Source organism: Austrofundulus limnaeus, unplaced genomic scaffold (genome assembly GCF_001266775.1).
Source record: "Austrofundulus limnaeus strain Quisiro unplaced genomic scaffold, Austrofundulus_limnaeus-1.0 Scaffold42, whole genome shotgun sequence".
In the NCBI taxonomy this organism is placed as follows: Eukaryota; Metazoa; Chordata; class Actinopteri; order Cyprinodontiformes; family Rivulidae; genus Austrofundulus; species Austrofundulus limnaeus.
Window position 1 is genome coordinate 1468261 of NW_013952444.1, and position 9976 is coordinate 1478236.

At 38.9% G+C, this 9976-nt stretch overlaps 1 protein-coding gene across 1 annotated transcript in view; it reads left to right on the forward strand.

Moving 5' to 3' along the window:
* The window catches only part of col11a1b (collagen, type XI, alpha 1b), a gene marked incomplete in the record, with an annotated part of 78586 nt that overhangs the window by 33463 nt on the left and 35147 nt on the right, over positions 1-9976 (forward strand). The window contains 18 exon segments of the mRNA XM_014007490.1: positions 591-647; positions 785-838; positions 933-986; positions 1364-1417; positions 1573-1626; positions 3352-3405; positions 3485-3529; positions 4137-4190; positions 4294-4338; positions 5144-5197; positions 6058-6102; positions 6320-6373; positions 6459-6503; positions 6955-7008; positions 7097-7141; positions 7919-7972; positions 8077-8184; positions 8556-8609. Of these exon segments, the coding sequence (XP_013862944.1) occupies positions 591-647; positions 785-838; positions 933-986; positions 1364-1417; positions 1573-1626; positions 3352-3405; positions 3485-3529; positions 4137-4190; positions 4294-4338; positions 5144-5197; positions 6058-6102; positions 6320-6373; positions 6459-6503; positions 6955-7008; positions 7097-7141; positions 7919-7972; positions 8077-8184; positions 8556-8609 (984 nt within the window).

Here is a 9976-nt window from a genome sequence, read left to right on the forward strand (position 1 = left end):
ATATATATATGTATATAAGTCTGACTTTTTTACCAATATCTGTGGTTAGGCATTAAATCAAACCCAACGGGGCACAAATGGATTTTCTGTTTAAAGCTCTTTGTCATTGAGTAGTCAGAGTACAAAAGCTGAACAAACCTTTCTGGCTGTTCCTCACTGTGGTTAACCATGAAAACCAGCGTGGTAAACAAAGTAAAGTGTCACCAAACCGACTGATTGGTAACTTATGTTACTTCTGGTGTTTTTTTTTTTTTTCAATAATTACATTGTCCTGTTTGGTGCCATGTCCAATTTCATGAGGTTGTCTTCCTAAAACTAAACTAAATTGAAAAAAAAAAAAAACAGCTTTTCAAGATTTGCAATAAAACAGCAGTATTGTCAGAAAAAATGCAGTTAAAACAAGGGACCTCAAGATAACTTTATGCTGTTTTTTTAGCTCCCAGTGAAAAGAAATACGATCCCAACTTCTCGTTTAAAAAAAGGATGATTCATCTCTTTATACAGTATGTTGTATGATTCGTGCAAACCTGCAAAAGTGAGTTTTAATCCAACGACTGGACGTTTATACGCTGTGTCTGTCTGATCCATAGTTAACAATGAGAGGTCCTCCTGGACCTGCTGGTCTGACAGGAAGATCCGGTCCTCTGGTGAGTACTTTTCTATTAGCAAACACACAGGTTGATTAGCATTTATGTTTGTCTTTGCATTATGTTTCGTTACAAAAAATAAAAGCATGAGGCTTCATTGACATGTTTATTCAACAAGCTGGTGTCTTTTTAATTAGGGACCTCCTGGGGCTCCTGGACTCAAAGGTGACAGTGGTGATTCTGGGCCACAGGTACGAATGGACTCATCAAGTCCTGCTTTTTATTTTATTTTCACTTTTTCTTACCTACGCTTATCTGAACTGAGACATTTCCATTCCTCTCCAGGGACCCAGAGGTCTTCAAGGTCCAACAGGTCCACCAGGAAAAGCAGGAAAGAGGGTAAGTGCCCTTTATGATCAGACTGAAGGCAATTAATTTAGCATTAATTATATTTTTTGATTATTGCTCTCCAAAACATTTCACTCCACCGCAAGGATATGTGCAAATTGCAAAATATTCAAAACAATGTGAAAATCTAAAACAATAAGAGCAGTGCCTGGATAGGAAAATCTGTTTAGTTTTAAACGTGGCCCTATTTCAAATTATTCAGCTGCATCCAATATTTGAGTTTGTGTTTTATTTAAATGCACGAAGTCATGTTTATTCAACTGTAAATAGGATAAAAATATGATTTCTCTCCTTGTCTTCCTAACAGTCCTCAAAGACTGCATTTTTTAAAGATATGTTCACGTGTTCTAAATGGATGTTGTCTGTAGGGTCGAAACGGAGCTGACGGAGCACGAGGGATGCCAGGAGAGTCAGGGGCCAAGGTAAAGTGCTTTATTTTTTAAAGTTAGAAAAGTGTGTTTATTAGCAGTACTTTAGAGAAAATATGGGAATTAAAGGGGGTTGAAGATGTGGCACAATGATCGATGACGATTTGATTTGATTTTTTTAAATCTGTCTGCCTTTTCGTTTGTTTCAGGGTGATCGAGGTTTTGATGGACTCCCTGGTCTTCCAGGAGAAAAGGGTCATAGGGTAAGTTTGCAGAAAGAAAACGGGGTGTTTGGTAAATGTTCGAGGCTGTCTTCAAAAATAAGATCAGATGATTTCTTGGCTCAATTATTTATTGATTACAGTCATCACTGACCTATAAAGCTTTAGAGCTGCAAAGATCAGGGTAATAAAGTCCACCTGTCTGTCAAACACCATCTCAATGTTTGGTTTTCTCTTTTGAAGTGAATTTCATGATTATTTTTTTTATTGTTGTACTTACTTTGTGTTCAGTTTCTTTCTTGTACCTCTTTGGGTTTTCCTGCCCCTCTCAGTAATTTTCCATATCCAGTTTTTTCTTCCCGGTTCTGCCCCACCCACTTACACCTGTTCCCTGTTGTCATCCCTGTTGTCATTAAGCCAGGTGTTTCCAATGTTCTTATCAGCCCCAAAACATTTAGGCTGTGTCAGTTCATGATTCGTGGGCGCTTACTCATGCGGCTGACAAAATATCGGCTGAATCTGAATGTCCTACGCGGCCGATGGTATCCCAGAATTTATTGCGCCATCAGCAGATTACGTAAACAGAAAAACAAACACAGCTAAGGCTTTTTTAATTATTATTTAATGACAGGTGTTTTGTTTTTTGTTTTTTGTTAGCTTTTTTTCATGACGGAGTTTGGAAATTTGTTACGGACCGAAAAAACTTTTGTTTCAATGAGATGTAAACAAAGTGCAGTTACGAGTACTGATATTGAAGCTAAATCCAAATTATTAAGACTTTTTTATTTATTTACTTGAAATGTTTTTCTATTAAAACTGAATTTTGTGAAGTTAGATCGTGAAAAACCAACTGAAGCGATGTGATATAAAATGTATCAACATGGTAACGAGGCAGCGCGTGGTCAGGCCAACATACGTCTTCTGTAGACTAGACCGTCTCATTTCACATGCAGCTGACACGGTCGGCCTAAGGCCCAAGACTGGCCAACATCAGGCACGGTCTACGTTGGCAGCAACCCATGATTTGAGACACAGCCTTAGTCTTCCAGTCTTACCTGTAGCCCATGCTGAATCTGCAGGTAGTTTTTGTTATTGTTGCCACATTAACCTTTGTTTACCTCTTTTTAATTTTCTTAATAAACCTGCAGGTTTGTTATTCAAGCTCCTTTGTGTTCGTTTGCATTCTTCCGCCCGACAAACCTCATCAGTTCAGTGCAGTTGAATCCAACTGTGCTTTTAAGACCCGAGTTCTCAACTGGTGGAATTCATTTGCCTCAGTTAAGAAGCATTGACTCAATAACCCCTTAGGCATCTTTAACCAGGCCTTAAGGCAAAAAAAAAGACTACAAAGTTGAGTTTTTGTGGAATCTGGACATTCACAGAAGAGCCAGAGAAAAAGACAGAAAAATCCCAGAGTGTTATTTGTAGACAGGATTTTAAGCCTTGTCCTATACTGAGTAATTACAGGGCCACTGGAGGTAGGCTGCTTCTTATGGAGCACTGAGAATAGCTGAGCTCCTATATCGTAGATCCGCAGCAGCTGTGGTGACCGTGCTAACTTTAGATGAAAGGCAGGATTTTCTCTGGTTTTGTTTTTGTTTCTTTTCTGCCCACCATCAGTTTTCTCCGTGTCTCTGACCCACATCTTAGCTTTTTTTTAAAGTGTAAATTTGGATTTGTTTTCTTTGCTGCGACAGCGTGGGGATTCTGTTGTGACAACACCTCCGTTAGGTGTTGTTGATGTTTCTCTGCTGTGATGTTTTCCAGGGAGAACAAGGCTCTACGGGCCCTCCAGGGTCTCCAGGAGAGGATGGCCCAAGAGTGAGTGGACACTGGTTACAGTTTGTCTGGTTTCACGTTTGGAAGTCCTAATATTACTTTGTTTTTTGTCTAATCAAAGGGTGAAGATGGCCAGGTTGGGCAGAGAGGTTTGGCAGGAGAGAGTGTGAGTATATTTACTGTTATTTAGTAAAACTATGAGTCTACACACCTTTCCTTTGAATGCTTTTTTTTTCTCTCACTTATTTTAATAGTCTTGCTATCATGCGACTGTAATGGAAAGCCCGTCTTCAGGGATCATTTCCTTTCTAATCTTGACTTTGCCACAAAAGAACCGTTTTTCAAGTGTTGTTTTGTGATTATCTACGAGAAAGCTGCTCACTCTGCCAAGCGCTGCTCAAATGGACCGAAGAGTTGCATGAGAAAAAGTTTGCTCCCCGTTTTTACCCAAAGCGACGTTGTCCTTTTATAGGAATAGTTTCACAGTATTTCATCACGCGCTTGGCTGTAAGTTAAAAGAGCAAAGTACTTAAACAGAATTTAAGTGCATATCTGAAGAACTTGAGAAACGGAAAGAATTTTTTAATTCATATTTTAGGCCTGCAGTTCCCATCCACGACCCCATGGGGGGTCAGTGTTTCACATATTCAGAGCAACTGATCTGCTGCACAACTTTACATGTTGAAGTTAATGAACTGTGATGCTTTAAATCAAGTCTTTGTTCACTTTTTAATGGGTGTAATTTTAACTCTTTTTCTTCTCTTTGATAATAGGGTCCTAGAGGTTTGCTTGGCCCCAGAGGGTCCCCAGGTCCTCCAGGACCGCCTGTAAATATGCCCTTCTTCAATCAAACTCAACACTTATCCCTTTTATACAGTTTCTTCGTGCTCAGCAGAGTTTCATTGAAATATTCTTTTCTGTTCTCTGTAGGGTCTTAATGGACTCGACGGACAGGCTGGTCCTAAAGGAAACATGGTCAGTGTTTGTGTTTTGTCTCTTTGAAAAAATAAAGTAGAAACTCAGATTTGTAGGGACCACCTAAGCTACTTGTCTGTTATCAGAGCTCGCCTCATTGCAGGTCAGTGACCTGTAACGCCAGTGGAGCACGACAAAGGGTTGAGTTCATAGCTGAGCTGTTAGATTTTATCGTGTGTCAATGATCTCATCTTGTTGTCTTTCTTCACTTAGTGAGATTTTTAAAATAAGCTTCAGCAGCTCAATAGGGAAGAAAGTTGAATAAGTCTAATTGTTGTGATCACTAAATCACTAAAGAAAATATAAATAAATAGGCTGTGTAACATGAGTTTAGTGCAGTCACCAAAGTGGGATTTCTTAACATTCTTTATATTAAAACAGATTTACCAAATATAATTTCAGTTGTCAATGAGAGTAAATTTCTCTACAGACATTTTTATTCTGTAACAGCTGGAGTGGAGAGTTTTTTTTAAACATCTTTATGTGACAGCTTGTCACGTCTGAGAAAAGGATATTTGTGTTTTTCTGTGTGTTTTTGGCTTCTGACAAATGGCTCCCTGCTGATTAAAGCAAAGATGCCAGAACAAGTCATCACACTCTTCTCCCCTGCACCTCAGGACTTTGCAGGGTTCACTCCTCCTTTAAAACCTCTATAAATTAAATGTGTCCTTATTTATTTTCATTACCAGGATTATTATGTATTTTTGACATTGTAAAGCTGTATTAGTTAGGTTAAAAATTGTTAAAAATGTAACTTCATTGCTTGAAATAGTACATTTTTTGGTGTTTTCTTGTTTCTGTTCAGGGTCCACAAGGAGAGCCAGGACCTCCTGGGCAACAGGGCCTACCTGGTCCACATGTACGTTTTTTCATTATCTATAAACACACATCTTTACTTTGATCACTTTGTCTTTTAATGTTTTCTTCTTCTGTATTCTGTTTTCTTTTATAGTTATTCATCCCTCCTTTCCCCTCTGCTCTCTGCCTGTCTGCTCTTTTCATTCTGGATCAACGTTGCCATTTTGACTGGGCAACAGGGAGTTGTATAATCTTGAATGATCTTTCTCAGTTCTGGTTTCTAAATCAAAACGGTTTGGACATTTCTTTTTTCCGTTCCCTCTCCTCCCTCTCCCTTCATCCTATATGTTCCTTAATTTTTAATCTCCTGCAGTTTTGTCTCCAAACTTTCATCAAAAACATAACTTTAAGTGTCAGGTTTTTTTTTTAATCTAAACTGCTAAAATAGAGCAGACTTTCTTCATGTTGTACATGTGTTTTAGAACCTAACGTTACCAGATAATCCAGTTGGTGACAACTTGTTCCATGTTTTGAGTCAGCTTTAATATAAAACAGTACACCTGATGCTGTGGCCAGAGCTGACAGACCACTCCCCTGTGCGACTTTCAGCCCTGCCGATGATCACAGCGTGAACACAACTGTGTCATTAAGCTGGAAAGTATTACTGGGAACCTGTACCCATGAATTTAAAAAAAACTCAGTCACTTTAGTTGTAAAGACGGATATTCAGCAAATGTACTGATTCCCTGCTGATTTATTTGTTTTTCACAAGTTGAATTTTTACAATATCTTAGAAAAGTACAGACAAAAACCCTCCATGAACGCATCTAACTAATATTTCCATCAGTAGAGCATTACATTGTATAAAAAAAACACATGTATCTTTGCCACTTTAATGTTTTTGTCTCTCTTGTCACATAGGGTCTTATTGGTCCTCAAGGTCCAATTGGGCCTCCTGGTGAAAAAGTAAGTAGAAAAAAAGAAGCCAGAAACCATTTTTTGTTCTCCACAAATCTGTTGCGTTGATCAGTGCATGTCTCACTAAATAGTTCTGCAGATTAGTTTCTTTGAAAGCAGAAACAGACATGAGTTCTAATACTTTGTTTTAAAGAAAGGGCTTGTTTGTGGTTTTGAAGAACTATTAAAATATTTTAAAGAGGTTGTTTTTTTTCTGCCTCTATAGGGACCTCAGGGGAAACAAGGTCTGGCTGGACTTGCTGGTGCTGATGGTCCTCCTGTAAGTGGCACCATGATGTCATACTGTATCTATTCCACAAAATCCTAATAACCAAATACTCAGCTGAGAAAATTTGCTTCCATAGGGTCACCCTGGCAAAGAGGGTCCTCCTGGCGAGAAAGGAACAGTCGTGAGTTGAACGTGGTTTTCTTTGTTAGTCGGGATTTTACACTGAAGAGCCTGATTGCAGATGTTCTTAAAGATTCATCAAGAGTGGGACGGCAAATAAACTGTGGCTCCCAGGATCTGGCCAAAGGTTTTAAATTACCACGCAAATTACTAAATGTTTGGCAACCAAAGTGGGAGTACACAGTCTTGATGTAAACATCTTGGCCGACGACAAACGACTTTGTTCTGGGTGGTAAACATGGCACCAGTATAAAGAAAATTATGTCTTTCATTGAGTGAACAAAAAAGTCCAATTACTTTATGTATTTCAGCCCCTTAAATGCTCCCATTTTTAAAATGATGATTACATAAATGGATCCCAATAATACAAATGAAAATATGAGTTTTTTTTACAAGAAATAAAAAAAGGCCAGGCTTAAACTTCTAACACATTTTCTCTTTATGATTTATAGGGTTTTCCTGGTCCAATGGGATCCATCGGCTATCCGGGTCCTCGTGGTGTAAAAGTAAGCTTCTTAGTGGCTGTAAAGTGATTCCCTACTGCAGTGAATGATCTTTTTTCTCATACTTAATTCTGTTTTGTTCATCTCATAGGGTGCCGAGGGAATCAGAGGCCTTAAAGGTGACAAAGGAGAAAAGGTAAACACCTCTCCAGTCTCCTCATAAATGGCTGACAGATGTCAGTCTTCATCAGTGTTGTAAATCGCTTTAAAATTCAGCTTCCACTGAATCAGGCAAGTGGAAACTGTTTCAAAGGCCCATCAGGCTGGCAGTTACGAGCCCAAGCCACAAAGTTGTAATGGAGTGTGAAACGTCGAACAGAAAATGACTTTTTTTGTGGCTAGTTGTTAGCTCTGTGTAGATTCAACTATCAGGACACTGAAGCTCCACAATAAAACACAAACACTAAAAGTCTACTTTCTTTACACACAACCCAGTGTTTTTAATTTATCCTTTTTCCCACTTTGAATTAATTCTTACATTATATTGTGATTTTTTTTATCTTTTTTATCTGGTTTATTTATTTTATGAATGAAAAGCACCTAAAAAATGAAACAATGTTAACAAATTGAAAACTGCATTCTCAGTTTGAACCACTAGATGTCAGCAGAGTAAAAGAGACGATAAATTGAAAGCTGTATTTTCTACATGGCCACATTTAAAGCTTTGCTGAAATGTCCAGTAGATGTCAGTATAAACCTTTCTCAATCCTTCCCTGTTTGATTTTTTCAAAAATCTACTCTTTTAAATTTTCACACAACTTCTTTCACTTTTAGAGGTCAAAATTATTTATAAAACTCGTTTTATTTAGAGGCTGAGTTTGTTAGTTTAATGCAGTTACATTTTAAATCAGGTTTTTTAAATTCACTATTGTCTCTGAGTCCTTCAGCTCTTCACTAACACCTTTACTTGCAGGGAGAAGATGGATTTCCTGGGTTCAAAGGTGACATGGGCATCAAGGGGGACAAGGTACTTTATCATCCCTAAAGAGAAAGCTGATTTATTTTATTATTATTAATTTGCAGAGAGTTGAAATGTAGCTGAACTAAAACACATTTACATTTTTTCCCCAGGGTGAGGTTGGTGTACAAGGACCAAGAGGAGAAGATGGCCCTGAAGGTCCCAAGGGAAAGGCAGGACCAGGTGGAGAGTCAGGTCCTTTGGGTTTAGCTGGAGAAAAGGTAAACAATCAACTCTCAATACCAAAGCTTTTCCATTTATAAGTTTGATTTTTTATTGTGTTTAAATGCCAATAGACAGTAAATTAAAGTGAAACAGATATTTATGCACAAGTAAGATCTCATCTGGTCTTAAAAGCTAAGCAAGGATGAGCCTGGGTAGCATTTGGATGGGAGACCACCTGGGAATACCAGGTGCTGTAAAACCAGTGTAGGAGTTGCTCCCATGTTAGGAAAAACTAACAAGAGAAAACCTTTGACCTCCTTAAAAAAAGATGAAAATAAAATATGTGCATACAGACATAATATTTCTTTATTAAAGTTTTTTAATATCCCTGATCTTAAAGTTCAGATGTGTTTTTTTTATCTTCTAGGGGAAACTCGGAGTCCCTGGATTGCCTGGCTACCCTGGAAGACAAGGCCCTAAGGTGTGTACAGAGATTATTATACACTCTCCTGATCAAAGCAGAGAAATATGAACTTCTTGCATTATTTAAAAAGTTTGAAAAGCATCAGTTTTATGACTATTGTGATAAAAAATCATTTACAGGGTGGGTTTTTATTTGACATGGATGTTTCCTTTTATCTTAAACCTGCTAATCAATCTCAAACCATTTTTAAACTCAGTCACGTGTGCATTTCTAAAATCTGCTGACTAACTTTTTGACCCACAAACACAAACCCGAGCAGACACCTGCTGCTCACCCTCCATGACTCTTACAGGAAGTCTAACTGGCACGGTCATCAGCTGTAGTCATCAGCTGTCCTCCCGTCTTAGACCACGGCTATAATTAGCTAAGAGTCTCGCTCCTCCTGTACCGCGGCTCTGACCATTCTGGCACAGCGCCACCATCAGGATGTGCTCGTGCAGCTGGCTCCTCTCTGCTGCTGTCAGCACTGACATCCTGCTCTCATCGTTCAGGTCAGCAAGGCTTCGGCTCGGTCTCATAAAGTCAGCAGAACCTGAGCTGAGTGCGTTCCTCAAATTGACTGCCGGAGATTCAAAAAACATGATTATAATTCTAGTTTCCTAATCATCCAGTTATTTCTTTATTTTATTTCAAATATTCCACATTTGTTCTGAGCAATTGCAATGGTGCCTATAAATTTCCCACCTGGCTTCTCTCTTCTTTTTTTTTTTTGACTACATGGTGGTTTGAAATGTTTCAGAGCGAAAGTTACCACTTGGAGAGGTATAAAAAGTTCTACAGTTGACAGTTTCCTCTCTTTTGCCTGCATTTAAAGAGTTCTTCTCTAAAAATAAAAAAAGCAATTTCCAGAATGTAAAAACTGTGACATCCTCTCTAACTTCAAAGAAACTATAAAAACTGTTTTTGGTGACTCCAACACAAAGCTTTTGCAAAAATCTTTTTTGCATTGAAGGGAGTTTATGTGAAACCAAACTCCAAAAGCTACTGTTTTTACTGCAAAGTCCCATCTATGTTATGAAATGTCAAACTGTTCCCCATGCGCAGCCTCAGGGTCGAAGCCCTGGCCTGGCAGCAGATTCACCCCACCACTTCAATCAGCCTGCACACGAGCCCCTCCACCGCCTGGGTGTTGTGGCCGCTGCACCCCATCGCTCTCTGTTAACAGCTTTCTCACATCTTTAGTTCTTCATGCCATTTGCCAAAGATTCAGAGGACCGTCTGAACTTTGTGGCACAAGTCATGCTTGTCCAGTACCTGTTCCTGGTAACGACACCTCTGTGAAAAACAAATTGGGGCAGTGTAGACCTTTTTTTGTGTGTGTGTGTGTGTGTGTGTGTGTGTGTGTGTGTGTGTGTGTGTGTGTG